At 37.7% G+C, this 21,181-nt stretch overlaps 1 protein-coding gene and 1 non-coding gene across 6 annotated transcripts in view; both read right to left on the bottom strand.

The window, feature by feature from the left end:
• The window catches only part of FCHSD2 (FCH and double SH3 domains 2), a 301,322-nt gene that overhangs the window by 47,099 nt on the left and 233,042 nt on the right, over positions 1-21,181 (bottom strand). For all 5 annotated transcript variants that reach the window (XM_058687857.1, XM_058687860.1, XM_058687856.1 and 2 more), the window contains one exon: positions 7,010-7,126. In XM_058687857.1, the coding sequence (XP_058543840.1) occupies positions 7,010-7,126 (117 nt within the window). The remainder of the gene's footprint in view (positions 1-7,009; positions 7,127-21,181) is intronic.
• On the bottom strand, positions 16,597-16,700 carry LOC131489021 (U6 spliceosomal RNA). Its single transcript, XR_009250382.1, has one exon. It is a non-coding gene; the product is annotated as a U6 spliceosomal RNA (small nuclear RNA).

Genomic DNA, 21,181 nt, shown 5'->3' with positions numbered 1-21,181 from the left:
TAATAGCATTTTTTAGCTCCTCCTGGCTGTTCCTTAGTCCCTTGATCTCTGTAGCAATAGATTCTCTGCTGTCCTTTATACTGTTTTCAAGCCCAGCTATTAATTTTATGACTATTATTCTAAATTCACTTTCTGTTATATTGTTTAAATCATTTTTGATCAGTTTGTTAGCTGTCGTTATTTCCTGGAGGTTTTTTTGAGAGGAATTCTTCTGTTTAATCATTTTGGATAGTCCCCGGAGTGGTGCAGAACTGCAGGGCACTTCCCCTGTGCTATCTTGAATAACTTGCGCTGGTGGGCAGAGCCGTAGTGAGACCTGATGTCTGCCCCAGCCCACCGCTGGGGCCACAGTCAGACTGGTGTGTACCTTCTCTTCCCCTCTCCTAGGGGCAGTATTCACTGTGGGGTGGCATGGCCCGTCTGGGCTACTTGCACACTGCCAGGCTGGTGGTGCTGGGGATCTGGTGTATTAGCTGGGGTGGATCAGCAAGGTGCACAGAAGCAGGAGGGGCAGGCTCAGCTTGCTTTTCTTTCGGTGATCCACTTCAGGAGGGGCCCTGCGGCACCGGGAGGGAGTCAGACCTGCCGCCGGAGGGATGGATCCGCAGAAGCACAGCATTGGGTGTTCGCGTGGTGCAAGCAAGTTCCCTTGCAGGAACTGGTTCCCTTTGGGATTTTGGCTGGGGGATGGCGAGGGAGATGGTGCTGGCGAGCGCCTTTGTTCCCCTCCAAGCTGAGCTCTGTGGTCCGGGGCTCAACAACTCTTCCTCCCATTGTCCTCCATCCCTCCTGTTCCCCGAGCAGAGCTGTTAGCTTATAACCTTCCAGATGTCAAGTCCCACTCGCTGTCAGAACACACTCTGTCCGGCCCCTCTGCTTTTGCAAGCCAGACTTGGGGGCTCAGCTTGGCCGGCGGGCCGCCCCTCTGCCCCGGCCTCCTCCCGCCAGTCCGTGCAGCGCGCACCGCCTCTCCGCCCTTCCGTGGGCCTCTCGTCTGCGCTTGGCTCCGGAGACTCCATTCTGCTAGTCTTCTGGAAGTTTTCTGGGTTATTTAGGCAGGTGTAGGTGGAATCTAAGTGATCAGTAGGACGCAGTGAGCCCAGTGTCCTCCTATGTTGCCATCTTCCGCTCTGGAAAGGCTTATTCTTATTTTTCAAAATTGCTTTGGCTATTCTAGATCATTCGCTTTTCCATGTATGCTTTAGAAGCATTTTGTCAATTTCTATAAAAATCCCTGCTGGATGTTTGACTTGGATTGCACTGAATATATGGATTAATTTGGAGATAGCTGCTATTTTAAAAATATTGAGACCTCTACAAATGAACAAAGAAAAAAAGAGATAAACCAAAAAACAGACTCTTAAATATAGAGAACTGGTGGTTACCAGAAAGGAGGTAGCTGGGAAGATGGGTGAAATAGGTTAGGGGATTAAGAGTACACTTACCATACTGAGCACTGAGTAATGTATGGAACTGTTGAATCACTATATTGTACACCTGAAACTAACATAACATTGTATGTTACCTATACTGGAATTAAAAAAAAAACACAAAAAACTTGAGTTCTCCATGTTAAGAAAATAAAAATAAAATGAAAATATTGATACTTCTTTTCCATTAGTCTGTATGTCTGTCATGCCAATACTACAATGTTTTGACTACTTTATATTTAATACTTTGAATAGCTTTGTAGTATATTTTTTAATGCTTATTTATTTTGAGAGAACAAGAGAGCGAGCAGGGAAGGGGCAGAGAGAGCAAGTGAGAGAATCCCAAGCAGGTTCTACACTGGCAGCACAGAGCTTGATGTGGGGCTCGAACTCATGAACCAGGAGATCATGACCTGAGCCAAAACCAGGAGTCAGATGCTTAACTGACTGAGCCGCCCAGGCACCCTTTTGTAATAAGTTTTAAGGTCAGGGAGTAGGAGTCCTTCAACCTTGTTCTTTTTCAAGACTGTTTTGGCTACCTGGGGTTCCTTGAGATTCCATATGAATTTTAGGATGGGTTTTTCTATTCCTGCAAAAAAATACTGTTGGAATTTTAATAGGGATTGCACTGAATCTGTAGATCATTTTGGGTGGTACTGTCATCTTAACATTATCTTCCATTCCATAAACACAGGATGTCTTTCCATTTACTTATATCTTATTTAACTACTTTCATCAATGACTTACAGTTTTAAGTGTACAAGTCATTTGCCTCTGTGGTTTATTCCTAAGTATTTTATTCTTTTTGATGGTATTGTAAATGGAATTATTTTCTTAATTTCCTTTTTGGATTATATTTTGTTAGTGTATAAAACGTAATTCATTTTTGTGTAATTTTGCACTTTGCTGAATTTGTTTACTAGCTCTAATAGGTGTGTGTGAGTATAAGATCATTTCATTTGTGAACAAAGATCATTTTACTTCTTTCTTCTCAATTTGGATCCCTAAAAGGCTGTGAAGGCTGTGGCTAGGACTTCTAGTTCTATAACAAATAGAAGTGGTAAAAGGGGCATCCTTGTGTTGTTTCTGATCCTAAAGGGGATATTTCCAGTTTTATGCCATTTAATATCACTGCTTTTTAACAAATTGATTATGAAATGCTTTGGTGTGATCTTTGTGTTTTACCTTCCTGGGGTTTGTTGGGCTCCTTGCATTTATGGGTTTACAGTTTTTTATTAAACTTGGACAGTTTTAGCTATAATTTTTCAAATATTTTTTCTGACTCTTTCTTCTGTGTCTCCAAATATATCTTTAACTCCCAAAATATAATAGATCACATATTATCCTAGAGAGATTAATGATGCTCTTTTAATTTTTATAAAGTCTTTATTTCACTCTCTGTGCTTCAGATTAGATAGTTTCTGTTGCTATATATACTTTTAAACTTGTTTTTTTGGTGCCATCCGATCTACTGAATTTTTCATTTCAAATATTGTATTTTCAGCTTTAGAAGTTCCATTTGGTTCTTTTTTTTAATGTTTATTTATTTTTGAGAGAAGGAAACAGAGAGACAGGGAGACAGAGAATCCCAAGCAGGCTCCACACTGTCAGTGCAGAGCCTGATGCGGGGCTCAAACTCACAAACTGTGAGATCATGACCTGAGCTGAAATCAAGAGTCAGACACTTAACCAACTGAGCCACAGGTGCCCCCCACCCCCCCATTTGGTTCTTTTGTATATCTTCCTTTTCTTTCTTCAATATGTTCATGTTTGTTTTCTTTTAAATTCTTGAACTTACTTACTGTTCTAAAGTCCTTATTTGCTAATTCCATCATCTCTAGCATTTATCGATCTGCTTTAATTGATTTTTCTTTTGGTCATGGATCATACTCTCTTGTGTCTTTTAATATCTAGTAAATTTGATTCTTTAAAAATTTTTTTTTAAAGTTTATTTATTTTGAGAGTGAGAGACAGAGAGAGCGAGCAGGGGAAGGGCAGAGAGGGAGGGAGAGAGAGAGAGAATCCCTGGCAGGCTCCACACTGTCAGTGAGGAGCCCAATGCAGCGCTTCAACCCACAAACTGTGAGATCATGACCTGAGCTGAAACCAAGAGTCTGATACTTAACCGACTGAGCCACCCAGGTGCCCCAAATTCAAATTTTTTGTTTAAATTAAATTTTTTACATTTTATTTTAGAGAGGGAGAGCAGGTGGGGGGGGGGGGGGAGAAAGAGAGAGAGAGAGAGAGAGAGAGAGAGAGAGAGAGAGAGAGAGAGAGAATCTCCAGCAGGCTCCACGTTCAGTGCAAAGCCCGATGCAGGGTTTGATCCCATGGCCCTGGGGTCATGACCTGAGCTGTAATCAATGAGCCACATAGGTATCCTGCAAATTTTACTCTTGACATAGTAAATACTGTGTTGTTAAATGTTGGATTTTGTTTCCTTCCTTTGAAGAGACTTTTTTTCTGGCAGGCAAATAAATTACTTGTGGATTAGCTTGATCTTTCTGAAGCTTGTTTTAAAGCTCTGTTAAGTTAATTCTAAAATAGCCTTATTCTAGGACTAATTTACCCTGGAACCAATGTATGATCCTTCTGTAGTCTCTTGAATGCCTCAAATGATCCATGAATAGTCAACGAAGAGCAGCCTCAACCTTGGCTAGGAACAACTTGAATGTGCCCTAGCCCTATGTGATCTCTGGGAATCGTTCAGTTTATTTCCACTGTCATTCTCTAACCAGTATTGTAGAATTTCACCATATGCTTATGTGGTTTAGTATTCAACAGATTGAAGGGGAGACCTACGTACATGTTTGGAATTCTTTCTTTGCATCTCCATGTTATCTGGTACTTTGCCCTGAAATTCATGCCACATCAGCTCTTTGAACTCTGATTTCTGTCATCTCAACTCAGTGAGTCTGTGGTGCCCTGCTTAAGTTCTCCCTCCCTACACTGCAATATAGAAAGGGCCTTTAGGCAGAAAGCTTGAGAAGTCATACGGCCAAGTTCAATGTTATTTTTTCTCTCAGGTTTCACACTCCTGTTATTACCTGTTGTACAGTGTCTGAAAACATTTGTTTCATATATTTACACTAGTTTTATAGCTGTTTATGAAGGAGGGTAAGTGTGTGATCCCAGGTAATTTGTCATGGCCCAAAACAGAACCCCTTAACTTTATTGCTTAAATTATACCTTACAAGATTAAAGCCTATCATAGGTCATACTACAAAGAAACGGAAAAGTTGTTGAAATCTGCCTGTCTCTATCTCCTAGCAGAAAGACACAACATGCCTTGACATCAGAGAGAGGAAGCAGATTTATTTTTAATATCTAAACATTTACTTTCAAATATAGTAAGGCATTTTAATGCAACAGTCTCTTTACGTGTTTTACATTTTGACGTACAAAGCTGCAGTAATTAATCACTATTTATTGGATGTATGGTAGACAGATAACTTGTCTCTCTAGTTCACAAATTCTTTGACAGAGATATACTGTGTTACAGGAATTGTACCCAAAAAGCCTTATCTGTCTATGGATCTCATTTAGATGACCAGATTCTAAAATTCAAACTGGAGTCTGATGCCAGGCTTTGGGGGATTTGGGTAAAAAGGGGAATTTTATTTTGCATGCAAGTGGGATGTGAACTGTTATACCCAGAAAGTAGACTGTGGCTATTTTCAAAAAAAGTTACAATATTTCCCATTCCACATGTTCTTACAGAACCTTGTTGTTTCCCTACCAAGAAGTGGAGTTTATGTTTTCTCTCCTTGAACTTGGACAACAGGCCTTTGTGACTGCCTCAGTTAACAAAAATATGACGCAAGTAGTATGTTATTTCTGAGGCTCGGCCAGAAAAGATAACATAGCTTCTACCTGGCTCACTCTTGGGACTCCCACCTTTGAGGCCCTGTGCTACCATGTAAGAAATACAGCTAATCTAAAGCCACTGTGCTGGAGAGACTGAGATGCATGAGGAGCTCTACCAGTTCCAGCTCCCAGCTGTTCAAGTCTTCCTGTTCCAAAACCAGATATGTCAGTGGGCAAGTCTGTGAGGTGACTCTGGCAGTGGTCACTATCTGACTGCAACCACGTGGGAGACTCCCAAGTGAGAAGTGGCAAGCTAAGTCCATCCAATCCCCAGAGTGCTAAGAGACAAGTGAAATATGCTCTTTTTGTGGCATTAAGTTTTAGGTCATTTGTTTTACAGCATTAGATGAGTGGAACACTGAATGTGGGATGCCTGTGGGGATGTCCAAGCATGTGAGAGGATATATGAATACACAGAAGAAAGGCCCAATGTTGAAGATACTAATTTATGATTTGTTGGTAAGTGAAACCATGGCACTGGTTGAGACTGCCAGTAAAGGGACTAAAGAATAAGAAAAGATAGCCTACTACAGAAACCCAAGGAATTTAAATATTTAAATGTGGGGTGGAGAAAGAAGAACTTAGGAATTGCCACAGAGGCAGAAGGAAAACCAGGACAATGTTAAGACAGGGATAACTAGAGAAGAGAGTGTTTCAACACAAAGAGAGCTGTCAATTGTGATGAAACTGCCAACAGGTTTTAAGAAATAAAAGTGTCCATTTTGGATTTTGCAACATAGACATCATTGGTGATTTGGGCAAGTGCAGTCTGTATGGAGTGCAGGGAGAGGAAAGAAGGAAAAGTCCAAATGTTATGGGTGAGAGATTAGGAAATACAGATATTAAATATGGAAAATTATTTTAATATGTTGGATATGAAGATAAACACAAAAATTATAAATAAAGGGAAATTAGAAAAAAATTTACTACACCTAAAGTAATTTCTTTGTGCTTAGAGTTTAGTCTTGAAGATACATTTTTTTTGGTGTTTAATTTTAATTTTTTAATTTAATTTAAATTTTTTATTAAGTAAACTCTATGTCCAACATGGGGCTCGAACTCACGACCCTGAGATCAAGAGTCACATGCTTTATTGACTGAGCCAGCTAGGCACCCCTTGAAGACACATTTTCATGGAATCTACAATTAAGACTTCAAAAAACTTGTCTAGGGAATTAAAAGCTTAATTCAACACAGGCATATCTCTTCCACTACCTGAAAGACGGTAACACTATCACTAGGCTTTCTTAGGCAATTCTATGGCAAAAAAATAAATTACTATGCTGCTGCTTGAAGGGCTTAAGGAATTTTTTTTTTTATTATAACTTATTTATGTATGTATGTATGTATGTCTATTTATTTATTTTGGGAGAGACAAAGTGAGAGAGGGAAGGGGGAGAGAGGGAGAGAGTGAGAATCCCAAGCAGGCTCTGCACTGTCAGTGCAAGCCTGATGTGGGGCTTGATCTCAGGAACTGTGAAATCATGACCTGTACCGAAAACAAGAATCTGATGCTTAACTGACTGAGGCACCCAGGTGCCCCAGGCTTAAGGAATTTCCAAGCTTAGTAGATAGCTGAGAGCATACAGCTGAATGGTGAGAAATTACAGAAAAAAACAGGATATTTTTCACATTAATAGAACTCAACTCATTAAATTGGTTTGACATTTGGCTTAAGCTAAATGTAGCCTAAGACTCTCTACTGCACTTACCCGTTGTTGGTGAACAATGTTTTTGTGCTCACGTGCCACACGTGTAGCCCATTTTCGAGCCTCCTTGTTTAGACTGTGCTCCTCTGTGGTTCCAGTTTCTGATTCTAATTGTCGGCTCTACAACGTTAAGAGAGAACAGAGACCAAATACTGTTATCCATACTGAAGTCACTACTGTTTGTAAGTGGACCAGAGGGCCTTCACTTAATCAGCACTCTAACCAAGTCATGCTCCACTACTGTGGGAAGCAATGTCTCACGTCAGAACATTAGCAGAAAACTAAGAGGACGGAATGAAACCATAAATGACCACAGGTTTTTCTGTTTTGTTTTGTTTGTCTTATACTGCTTAATATCAAAGCTGCATCTCTCATACTGGGTGTGAAGAAAAGCTAGCTAACCAAAGAAGAAAAAAAAAAGTATTCATGCCAATCTACTATGACATTAAAATAGTTGCATAGTTAAAATGGAAACAACCCAATAGTTTCAATGGCATTAAAAAAAAGAATCAATGGGTAGAAGCACAAAGAACAAAATAATACAGTAACAGCAACAGAAGCTTTCTGTCCATGAAAATACTGGGTTTACTTTAGTTTTAGGTCCATAACCAATTCACCAAACCCCTCAAACCAGTTTTTGCCCTTCCTCTGGACTTCAGTGTCATAGGAAATATAGGGGTGCTAGATTAAATGATCAGTAAGGGTTTCTTCTAGCCCTAAAATACTATTACTCTGTTTCACAAAGAACACACTTCAAAAGCTAAATTAACAATAGTAATAGTTTAACTTCTACTGTACAAAGTATTTTGAAAAGTGTTTCATGTGATATTTACAACCTTATGAGATGGGTCATACAGCCACCTGATAGAAAAGAAAACTGAGGCTCAGAGAGGTTAAGTAAACTTTCTGGTGTCTACCAGATATTAATTGTTACGACTTTGATTATACAAATCTGATGCCAGAATCAGAACTATTAACCAATAAACTATTTCAATTTCCCCTAAATTCTTAAGAACCCATGAAAAAATGTAAAATTGGGAAAGCAAACAATTTCTTAAATATGAGTTATCCAAAGAGGATTTTAATAGAAGCAAAATTTACAGTGGATAGATTTTAGAAAACTGACTTTTGTAAGGCTACCAAGCTCAAAATTGGTAAAGCAGAATTTGTTAAACTGGATTAAAACAGTATTTCTGTTGGGAGGATTGTAGGCAAGGGTGAAAAACTTTTACTCTATGCAGACATTTCAGTTAAAGCTAGATTATACAATGATAAATGCATTGAAACAGAGGAAAAGAATCAAAATCAAAATCTAAGCAACTTCACAATTACATTTTATATTCTTTCTTTTACTTTTTAAATTTTTTTAAATTTATATCCAAATTAGCATATAGTGCAACAATGATTTCAGGAGTAGATTCCTTAATGCCCCTTACCCATTTAGTCCATCCCCCCTCCCACAACCCCTCCAGTAACCCTCTGTTTGTCCTCCATATTTCAGAGTCTCTTATGTTTTGTCCCCCTCCCTCTTTTTATATTATTTTTGTTTCCCTTCCCTTATGTTCATCTGTTTTGTCTCTTAAAGTCCTCATATGAGTGAAGTCATATATTTGTCTTTCTCTAATTTTGCTTAGCATAATACCCTCCAGTTCCAACCATATAGTTGTAAATGGCAAGATTTCATTCTTTTTGTTTGCCAAGTAATACTCATTGTGTGTGTGTGTGTATATGTATGTATATATATATATATATATATATATATATATATATATATATATACCGCATCTTCTTTGTCCATTCATCCATCAATGGACATTTGGGCTCTTTCCATACTTTGGCTATTGTTGATAGTGCTGCTATAAACATGGGGATGCATATGTCCCTTCAAAACAGCACACCTGTATGCCTTGGATAAATACCTAGTAGTGCAATTTCTGGGTCATAGGGCAGTTCTACTTTTAATTTTCTGAGGAACCTCCATACTATTTTCCAGAGTGGTTGCACCAGCTTGCATTCCCATACATTTTATATTCTGATTCATTCTTTGGGCCATTAGGAATCTGGGAATCACCTTTATTATTATATTTTGCTTTGTAAAAGGATCTAGGCATTTAAATTTTAATCCATCCTCAGAAATCAGGGTTAAAATGTTAATCCCTGGATGCAGACTTCAAGGGCAGCCTACATTAGTCAGAGGAATCTAATGTATAAGTGGAATGCCAGAAACGTGTATTTTCAAGAGCCCAGGTTTAGGTTTTTAAGTCAGACAGACTTAGTTTTAATCCTCTCTATGCTATTTGTTAGCTTTATGATCTTGGGCATGTTATTAATCTGAGTCTTACTTACATCTGAATATTGGTAAAAATGCCTATTTCATAAGGGTTATTAAGATAAATGAGTTCATATTATGAATATTCTCTTATAGTACATATACATATTAAGTATCCTATAAATGGTAATTGTTAATGCTAAAGACCCACGTGAAAATTACTTAAAACAAAATCTCATTACTGTTAACAAAAAACTCCAAATAATTTCTAGGTTCTTGCTAGCCCAATAAGTGAATCAGAAATAAGACTGAAGATATGTTGAAAGATCAAGGCAGATCTCAAAGTGAATGAACTTATAGGGAGTAGATCAGATGAGAAAGGAGACAGTTGATGGAGAAATTGGATTTTCATTACTGAGCAACATTTTAGGAATAGGTAAATGGGTTTAAATGTGCTGGTTGCAGGTAAGGCCATAGCCCTACCTGTCCACATATAATTTGTGCCTTTTAATGGAATATTTCCTGTGCTTAAGAGCTGGGGAAGCAAAGATGGGTTTTTCCCCCCTTTCTCTTTGGGTTTACTATTACTCAGACAGGACTGCCCAATGGTCAGGACAGACAACAAATGCCACTGATTGGGAGATATGAGTTTATAGTTCAAATTCAGATTAATTTTTTTTCATGAATTTTACAATCAAGCCATGGAAAGACAAATGGAAGCAACCTACAACTCAGGTCTAGGCAAATGGGAATTTCATACATGGCAAACACGTCCCAGGGTGTTAAACAATACACAGAGAAATGTTCTATTGCCACTGCTATCATCTGAGATTGATATATATCAGGAGCCGGTGTCGATCAGATGGTGGTGTTAGCAGTGGTTTATTCTACCAAAGAAACTGCTAGTGACTGCTTCTTTTTGAAATGTTAGCTAATTTAATCTTTAGTTCATTCTTTTAACATTTTTCCTTTACCTCTTAAAAATGTAGTTGAAACATACAAGAATAACATATATAAGCTATTAAACACAAATATTTCAAGAACATTGTTATCTTCCTGAAGCAGAATATGAGAACTTAAAACTTATGTGCCAAACAATACTGTAGCCTAGCTCTGAAAAAATTCACTTGTTGAACTTGATTATTTTTAGAGACATAAATAACAATATCACAATTCTCAGAAAAATAGTGGCACAAAAATAATTCAAATAAATTATAAACTGAAGAGAAATGCTGTAAAAGGACTTTCCTATCAATTTTTAAGTATAGGGTAGGTAGTTTTTCATTTGTCATTTGTCAGATTGGGTTTTCGATAAGTTAGGTCCAGTAAATGTGATCCTTGAGATCTTCAGAAACATTAGATTTTAGAAATCATATAAGTTTTAGTAAAAAAAAAAAATTACAAAAGCAAATAGGTCTTTTCCTGGGAAATAAATGTAAATCTAAAAACAAGCCTATGCTGTTCCCTCCAGATAATATAGCTTCCTTATTGTTTTTTGTATCAGTCTTCAAATCTCAGTTCAAGTGGTATGTTCTCTGTGAAACCTTCCCTGACTTTGCAGAAAGACTCAGGGGGTCCTTCATTTTTTAACATATTTCCATTATATTAATTTATTCATTTGTTAGACATTTATTTACCTATTTATTTTTTTGAGAGAGAACATGCATGCGTGTGCATACAGAAGGACAGAGGGAGAAGGAGAGAGAAAATCTCTCCATGCTCAGAAAGTACCAAGGCCAACACGGGGCTTAATCTCACAACTGAGAGATCATGACCTGAGATGAAATCAAGAGTTGGATGATTAACCGACTCAGTGATCCAGGTGCCCCTATTCACTTGTCAGACATTTATTGAGTGGCTACTGTCAGGCAAATATCACATTATACTGTGACTGCTGGCATGTATGCTTCCCATTTGTCTTTAGGCAATTTGAGGACTTGAACCCTCAGTTAAATTTGGCTAAACAAATAAAACCTAATGCCTTTATCCTAAAGTGAGGCCACCAGATTATTGGAATGGTGCTTAAAGAGATTACCAGACATAAACATACATTAGAATCAGTTCCTAACTGATAAAAGAAAGATTATTTTGTATACGGAAGAACAGAAGAAGAAAGAGAACTAATTTATTAAGTGTCATGTATTTTAAAGTAGGTTCTCAAAGTGGACTTAAGATTGAGATCCTTCTCTCCCTTGTACAATAAAAGGCTTCCTTTTTCTTCTTTAAATGCCCACTATAAAATTCATTCAAAATAGAAAACTGAGGAAGGAAATTTTTTTGGATCTCTAAATTAAGGGATTTTTATAACTTTTATTTTATGAAATTTATTTGTTCCTTAAAAAGTAGCCATTGAAATCTGAAGTACATTTATTCTTCAAATACATTTACATTGTATGTTTATTCCCCAAAGGGACCTGGCTGTGTCATCCTGACTAGCACATTTCACCTCCTCTCTAGGCCTTAGCTTCCTCACCTGAAAATCAAGACATCTAAAGATGAGATGAAATCTCAGATTCTTACTACTGCTGCAATTAAGTTTAATATAACAGACTGACTCGTGCCTTATCTGTAAGCAGTGGTAACACTGTGTTTCTCTGGGCAAGAGACTCAGAGAGGGGCACCTGGGTGGCTCAGTAAGTTAAGCGTCTGACTTCGGCTCAGGTCATGATCTCTCAGTTGGTTAGTTCAAGCCCCACGTCAGGCTCTGTGCTGACAGCTGGATCCTGGAGGCTGATTCAGATTCTGTGTCTCCCCCTCTCATGCTCTGCCTCTCAATGATAAATAAATGTTAAAAAAAAAAAAAAAAAAAGAGAGAGACTCAGGGATTTGTTATTCTACTGCTACTGCTCTGAGCACCAAATGTCTTAGCATCATCTGAAAGCCTAGCCTAACCCAAGAGTAGAAGGGCCTCTATAAAATTTTAAAAAATATTTGGGGCACCTGGGTGGCTCAGTCAGTTAAGCATCCAACTCTTGATTTTGGCTCAGGTCATACATAATCTCATGGTTCGTGAAATCCAGCCTGGTGCTGGACTGTGCTGGCAGTGCAGAGCCTGCTTGGGATTCTTTCTCTCTCTCCCTCTTTGCCCCTCCCTGCTTGCTGCTCATGCTCTCTCTCTCTCAAAATAAAAAAAATTTTGAAGATTTAAAAAACATTCTTAAAACATAACTGTAATTTTAAATTCATGACAGGACATAATTCTTAGGAGGCATTGGGGATGAGCAATATAAAAACTATTTGGGGCACCTTGGTGGCTCAGTCCATTAAACATCCAACTTTGGCTCAGGTCATGATTTCATTTTGTGGGTTCGGGCCCTGCACTGGGCTCTGTGCTGACAGTTCAGAGCCTGGAGCCTGTTTCAGATTCTGTGTGTCCCTCTCTCTCTCTGACCCTTCCCTGCCTACACTTTGTCTCTCTCTCTCTCTCAAAAATAAACATAAAAAAATTTTTTTTAAAACTTTGATGGGAGGTGCAGGATGTCAAATTTCTGAGATGGTCAGGAACTGTAGATACTGCAAATATTAGATATCCATGACATAATGAGAAAAAAAGTTTAATTCATGTCTGTATAAGTCTATTTACATAGAGCTCTGTGTCCACATCGACATAAGTATGTTCCTGCAGAGAAATGTTTAGAAGGCTACTAACAAAATCCTATCAGTGGTTACCTTTGAATAGTGACAGTTCAGGTGAAAACTTCGTATTTTATGCTTTTTTATAATTAGAAAACCACAGTTATGTTTTTTTTTTTAATTTTTTTTTTTAACGTTTATTTATTTTTGAGACAGAGGGAGACAGAGTGTGAACAGGGGAGGGGCAGAGAGAGAGGGAGACACAGAATCTGAAACAGTCTCCAGGCTCTGAGCTGTCAGCACAGAGCCTGATGCGGGGCTCGAACTCACAGACCGTGAGATGATGACCTGAGCCGAAGTCGGACGCTTAACCGAAGTCGGACGCTTAACCGCCACCCAGGCGCCCCTTGGTTAATTTTTTAAAAGGGTACCATTTATTGAATATTTAAGCTCTCTGCTAACTGCTTTACATATATTATTTCATTAATTCTCAAAATAATCCTAATAGAGATTCTCAATTTATAGGTATTGAATTCTAGGTTTAGAAATGGTATGTGTCTTTCCTAAAGCCATTAAGTGGCAAATTTAGAGCTTATATTGAGATCTTTTTGAGTTCAGATTCCTTGGTATCTTATGACCTAATATGTCTTATGTCCCAATAATTGTTCTATTTAGTTAATGCTAATATTGATAAAATAGACAAAGGCAGTAATATTGAAAAAGGCATTCCTAAAATACAATTTTCCTTTGAATGAAAGTTTGGGTAGGTATTTACTTAGAGGTAAGACATCCTTTTTTTTTTAAGTTTATTTATTTATTTTGAGATAGAGAGCACTAGAAGGGGAGGGGCAGAGAGAAAGGGAGAGAGAGAGAATCCCAAGCAGGCTCTGCACTGTCAGCACAGAGCCTGATGTGGAGCTTGGACTTACGAACTGTGAGATCATGACCTGAGTCAAAACCAAGAGTCTGAGGCTTAACCGACTGAGCCACCCAGATGCCCCTGATTTCATTTTGTTTTTAGAAAAATAAAACCCAAACTGTTTCAAATGAGTTTAAGAAGGCCTTCAGAGACTAGCAATATTAAAAATTTTAAATTATTATTATTTTTTTAATATGAAATTTATTGTCAATTTGGTTTCCATACAACACCCAGTGCTCATCCCAACAGGTGCCCTCCTCAATGCCCATCACCCACTTTCCCCTCCCTCCCACCCCCCATCAACCCTCAGTTTATTCTCAGTTGTTAAGAGTCTCTTATGGTTTGGCTCCCTCCCTCTCTAACTTTTTTTCCCCTCCCCCCCACCCCCCATCAACCCTCAGTTTATTCTCAGTTGTTAAGAGTCTCTTATGGTTTGGCTCCCTCCCTCTCTAACTTTTTTTCCCCTCCCCTCCCCTCCCCTCCCCTATGGTCTTCTGTTAAGTTTCTCAGGATCCACATATGAATGAAAACATATGGTATCTGTCTTTCTCTGTATGACTTATTTCACTTAGCATAACACTCTCCAGTTCCATCCACATTGCTACAAAAGGCCATATTTCATTCTTTCTCATTGCCATGTAGTATTCCATTGTGTATATAAACCACAACTTCTTATTTATCATTAAAAGTTTTTTTTTTAATGTTTATTTATCTTTGAGAGAGACAGAGTGCAAGCTGGGGAGGGGCAGAGAGAGAGGGACACAGAATACAAAGCAGGTTCCAGGCTCTGAGCTGTCAGCACAGAGCCCAACACAGGGCTTGAACCACAAATCGTGTGATCGTGACCTGAGCCAAAGTTGGATGCTTAACTAACTGAGCCACCCAGGTGCCCCTGGCTTTCTTTTTCAACATTACTGTGGCTACTTGGGGTCTATTCTGGTTTCATACAAATTTTGAATTGTTTGTTCTAGCTCTGTGAAGAATGCTAGTGTTATTTTGATAGGGATTGCACTGAATGTGTAGATCGCTTTGGGTCGTATTGACATTTTAACAATATTTGTTCTTCTAATCCATGAGCATGGAATGTTTTTCCATTTCTTTGTGTCTTCTTCAATTTCTTTCATTAGCTTTCTAGAGGTTTTAGCAAACAGATCTTTTACCTCTTCAGTTAGGTTTATTCCTAGGTATTTTATGGTTTTTGGTGGAAGTGTAAATGGGTTTGATTCCTTGGCTTCTTTTTCTGCTGCTTCATTATTGTATAGAAATGCAACTGAGTTTTGTATGTTAAGTTCCCAATTTTTATATGATATAGTATTAAAATAGTCTTTTCAAATTTATAAAGTTATTAAATAACTTTAAAGATATTTCAGTTCACTTTAAGATTAACGTAGGGACACGGCAATGTTCAGAAAGTTATCAGAGCATATGCTCAGAAGGGCAAGTGATTAGGGACAGATAAGCTGATTTTCACACAAGAAACACTGTCATTATTTTTCAACTCTGTTACCAAAATATAACCATTCAAAAGAGAGATAAAGAGATGGTCATATGTGATGAATGAAAACCAAGAACACAGTAAAATACAAGCATTTCAGACCATTTTCAAAAAAAGATAACGTGGGGTGCCTGGGTGGCTCAGTCGGTTAAGCGTCCCACTTTGGCTCAGGTCATGATCTCGTGGTCTGTGAGTTTGAGCCCCGCATCGGGCTCTGTGCTGACAGCTCAGAGCCTGGAACCTGCTTCGGATTCTGTGTCTCCCTCTCTCTCTGCCCCTCCCCTGCTCATGCTCTGTCTCTCTCTGTTTCAAAAATAAATAAACGTTAAAAAAAAAAATTAAAAAAAAAAGATAACGTTAGGGTTGATAAGCCAATGTCATGTGCCAGGAACAATCTAGTTATTAACCCTCATTCAAGGGATTTGTACTACTTGTATTTTTTAGTTTATATTTATTGTGCTAAATATTTAATCCATTTTATTTTTTATGAAATTTAATAATATACTGTTATTTCAAGAAAGTTAATTTTCACTTCTTCTGAAAAGGGCTTTTGCAAGTAAAAAGCATCTGGATTTTTATAGGTTATTGTATTTCTAGTACTCGTGTTTATATAGGTTCACAATCTCCTAATTTAGAATTTCAAAATACTTGGAAAATCAGGTTTTACTTTTTAGTTAAGTTTGGAGTCACAGCTCATTTACGGCAAAATCTGACTTGAACTGAAGAGAGGTTATTTATAATTCTTATTTATTTTACTTAGTACGACTATTCAAATGTTTTACTGCAAAAATACTGTGCTTGATCAGGGAGTTCTTCCCCATACCTTGCTAGGGTGTTACACAATATACTGAATCTACAGTATATCTGATATACAGAAAATTCTTCTAAAACCTGAAATTTTTATTTTATTTTACTTTTATTTTATTTTTTAAAAGATTTTATTTTTGGGGCACCTGGGTGGCTCAGTCGGTTAAGCATCCAACTTCAGCTCAGATCATGATTTCACGGTTTGTGGGTTCGGGCCCCGCGTCAGGCTCTGTGCTGACAGCTCAGAACCTGGAGCCTGCTTCGGATTCTGTGTCTCCTTCTCTCTCTGTCCCTCCCCTGCTTACACATGCTCTCTCTCTCTCTCTCCCTCTCTCTCTCAAAAATAAACAAACATTAAAAAAAAAGATTTTATTTTTAAGTAATCTCTACACTCAATATAGGCTCAAACTCACAGCCCCCATATCAATAGTCATATGCTCTACCAACTGAGCCTGCCAGGCACCCCTAAAAATCCTAAAAATGGTACCTATGTTATTGATTGATTGATTGAAAATATTTTGTTTTTAAAAAATATGGAATGCTTCATGAATTTGTGTGTCATCCTTGAGCAGGGGCCATGCTAAACTTCTCTGTATTGTCCCAATTTTTGTATATGTACTGCTGAAAGCACCGAAAAATTCTGATTTTTGAAACACACCTGACCTGAAGACTTTTGATGAGAGACTGTGGCCCTCTAAGCCACATATTCTAAATATATAGCACAACTTGGAAAGAAGTGGAGCAGACTACACTTGGATGGCAGCTCTTGTGCTTAGAAGAGATGCAGGAACTCATCTGGATAGCTGGGTTGAGCATGTACAGTCTCTTAGGGAAGCACACTAGAGGTATTAGAATACCAAAAGTAATTCTAAGAGACAATCATGCCCTTCAGTAATGACATGAAAGCAAAATGAAAAACAATAAAAATGCTTGTATCTGACATTCTAAACAGATCTAGAGGCATGACTGGTTGGAAAAGCCACATAAGAATATGTCTTTATTTTTGTGGCTCTCACAGAGACTTTGCTTTAAGAGCTATAATCTCAGGCTAGATAAAAAAATGAACGTTCCAGTCTCCTTAGTGTCGGTACCAAGGCATCTATGGAAAGCTCTGGTTACATGTGGATGGTTAGAGAAAGCACCAAACCAGAGAAAGCACCAAGACTCATTATATAGGTGGTAGGTTTTCGACAAAGAGCAAGTAAGTCCTTTTTGAAGAACACAGGACAGCCTCCTCTGAACAGCTGACTGCCAGCACTGCTGTTTCTGGAGAGCAACACTCAGGTCTATAATCGGAGCCTTTCATTTTTGGATACTGTGGTCAGTATACGGGTAGGAGGATGGTACCTATTTACCCACGAGTAGGATTTTCCACAAATTCTCTATCACAGTGCTATCATGTTCAGGTGTCAATGCTATAGCACTGCATATGCAATGTAAGATTTCCAATAGCAGATAAAGCCACTCATTAACAATGAGAATTTTCAGGTAATTTCCCTGTAGGGTATACTGATCCCATATAATCTTGTATAGACAAGGATAATTTTTGGTAAATATTTATTTTTTCTTGGTTTATTGAGAAATAATTGACATACATCACTGTATAAGTTTAAGGTATACAGCATGTTGGTTTGATTTATATATATTGCACGTATTTTTAATAGATGCATAAAATGCCACACTTAAGTGAAAATTTAATGTGCAAAAGTCCTAAATTACAGCAAGTAGCTATTTTACTTACTATAACTTTTATTTACTTATTTTTTATTTATTTTTGAGAGGGTACAAGTGGGGATGAGTGGGAGGGGGACAGAGGATCTGAAGCAGGCTCTGAGCTGATAAGTTGAAAGCAGCAAGCCCAATACAGGGCTTGAACTCACAAACAATGAGATCCCGACTTGAGTCAAAGTCGGATACTCAGCTGACTGAGCCACCCAGGTGCCCCTTACTATAACTTTTAATTTTTAGACAGTAGAATTAAATATCATGAGTAGTGGCTAAAGTAACAGGAAAAGATCATATACCAGGAATTTGTCAGCTTTTTTTTTTTTTTATTTGTGACACTGTGATAAAAATGTCAGTTTGTGATATCTGTGAAGATCTTATTATTTGCAGTTCAGGAAAGGGTATTCTCATCCTCACCAGAAAATTTGGGAGAAAAGTTTCCTTAGGTTTTTTCTGTCTTTATATGTAGACATGTGTGTTTCCTGTATTATACCATCCCATCCCAGGCTGAAATAGGATAGGAGGTCCTTTTCATAGGATGTGAGGAAATGTCCTTAAAGGCACACATCACTAGTTCTGGTAATGGAAGGGACATTGAGATGTATGTAGGGCAGACGTACTGAAAAGTACCAGTTATGTTCTTATGATAAGAGTAAGAATGGACACTAATTGTTTGCTACTGGCTGTTGTTTATTCCACACAGATTGCCTTTTAAGTTCATAAACTGTTAACAGAGAGGTTGATGAGATCTACATTGTGGAATAAAAAGGGAGAGCAGAAGTCCCAAGGGACAATCAATATGGGACTTAAGAGCAGAGGGGCCAGGATTACAAAAGTGTTATAAGATTTCATTATCTTTATAATATCTTCCATATTTGATATTTTGATATTTCCTATAGCAATTAGGGGCAAAACCTAAAAAAGTGAAATATGATTGTCTTGTAGAAAGATAGGGGAAAAGACAGTCAACATTTATTCTGTACCACCTATATGCTAGGCATATAGAGTCAAATGCTTAAAGAAGCTCATTTAATTTTCAAACCAAGTAAAGTTTTTAACATTTTATATCTGACAAAGCTGAATCAGAGAGGTGAAATATATATAAACACATAAATAAAGTAAGCACAGCTAGCAAATGGCATAGCCAGGATTTGACTCCAAAGCCCATGATTTCTCATTGTACGACACCTGTATGAATCTCTAACACAAGCATGACCCATTTGACAGCTGAATGACTCTCCAAAATTGAGATCTTAATATATGTACTTGTCAATTCTCCCTCATAGAACATCCTATTTTGGGGAAGGAGGAAGGGAAATTTTAGGGTACATCTCATATCCTTCTTGGAATAATCTTGCATTAAAAACTTTCAGCAAAAAAAGGTGAAAATTACTCTTTCCAGAAAGGATTTTTGACTTACTGGTATCATCTGAAAAATGATATTTGAGGATATAAAGACAGGACACTTTGGAAATCAGTAACTCTATATGGAAATAAAGACAAGGAATTCTTTCAGTGTTAAACATGAGATAGCAATTATGTTACATGAAATAAAACTTGCCACTCATAACCATTGTGTCTTTATAAAACCATTTTGCTCAGTTTTTTTTTTTTTTTTGGTATATCATTTTAAGGTGTAAGTCAAAATAATCATATATTGGGGCGCCTGGGTGGCTCAGTCAGTTAAGCGTCCAACTTTGGCTCAGTCTGTGAGTTTGAGCCCCGCGTTGGGCTCTGTGCTGACAGCTCGGAGCCTGGAGCCTGTCTCAGATTCTGTGTCTCCCTCTCTCTCTGACCCTCCCCGCTTCACGCTCTGTCTCTCTCTGTCTCAAAAATAAATAAATTAAAAAAAAAAATTAAAAAAAATCATATATTAAAATAAAATGACAAGAAGATCAGAGCAGAAATAAACAATATAGAATCTAAAAAAACTGTAGAGCAGATCAACGAAACCAAGAGTTGGTTTTTTGAAAAAATAAACAAAATTGACAAACCTCTAGCCAGGCTTCTCAAAAAGAAAAGGGAGATGACCCAAATAGATAAAATCATGAATGAAAATGGAATTATTACAACCAATCCCTCAGAGATACAAACAATTATCAGGGAATACTATGAAAAATTATATGCCAACAAATTGGACAACCTTGAAGAAATGGACAAATTCCTAAACACCCACACTCTTCCAAAACTCAATCAGGAGGAAATAGAAAGCTTGAACAGACCCATAACCAGCAAAGAAATTGAATCGGTTATCAAAAATCTCCCAACAAATAAGAGTCCAGGACCAGATGGCTTCCCAGGGGAGTTCTACCAGACATTTAAAGCAGAGATAATACCTATCCTTCTCAAGCTATTCCAAGAAATAGAAAGGGAAGGAAAACTTCCAGACTCATTCTATGAAGCCAGTATTACTTTGATTCCTAAACCAGACAGAGACCCAGTAAAAAAAGAGAACTACAGGCCAATATCTCTGATGAATATGGATGCAAAAATTCTCAATAAGATACTAGCAAATCGAATTCAACAGCATATAAAAAGAATTATTCACCATGATCAAGTGGGATTCATTCCTGGGATGCAGGGCTGGTTCAACATCTGCAAATCGATCAACGTGATACATCACATTAACAAAAAAAAAGAGAAGAACCATATGATCCTGTCAATCGATGCAGAAAAGGCCTTTGACAAAATCCAGCACCCTTTCTTAATAAAAACCCTTGAGAAAGTCGGGATAGAAGGAACATACTTAAAGATCATAAAAGCCATTTATGAAAAGCCCACAGCTAACATCATCCTCAATGGGGAAAAACTGAGAGCTTTTTCCCTGAGATCAGGAACACGACAGGGATGCCCACTCTCACCGCTGTTGTTTAATATAGTGCTGGAAGTTCTAGCATCAGCAATCAGACAACAAAAGGAAATCAAAGGCATCCAAATTGGCAAAGATGAAGTCAAGCTTTCGCTTTTTGCAGATGACATGATATTATACATGGAAAATCTGATAGACTCCACCAAAAGTCTGCTAGAACTGATACATGAATTCAGCAAAGTTGCAGGATACAAAATCAATGTACAGAAATCAGTTGCATTCTTATACACTAACAATGAAGCAACAGAAAGACAAATAAAGAAACTGATCCCATTCACAATTGCACCAAGAAGCATAAAATACCTAGGAATAAATCTAACCAAAGATGTAAAAGATCTGTATGCTGAAAACTATAGAAAGCTTATGCAGGTAATTGAAGAAGATATAAAGAAATGGAAAGACATTCCCTGCTCATGGATTGGAAGAATAAATATTGTCAAAATGTCAATACTACCCAAAGCTATCTACACATTCAATGCAATCCCAATCAAAATTGCACCAGCATTCTTCTTGAAACT

Source organism: Neofelis nebulosa, chromosome 10 (assembly GCF_028018385.1).
Source record: "Neofelis nebulosa isolate mNeoNeb1 chromosome 10, mNeoNeb1.pri, whole genome shotgun sequence".
NCBI classification, from domain to species: Eukaryota; Metazoa; Chordata; class Mammalia; order Carnivora; family Felidae; genus Neofelis; species Neofelis nebulosa.
Note: the sequence above shows the minus strand (reverse complement) of the source record. Positions and strands in the feature narration are given on the sequence as shown.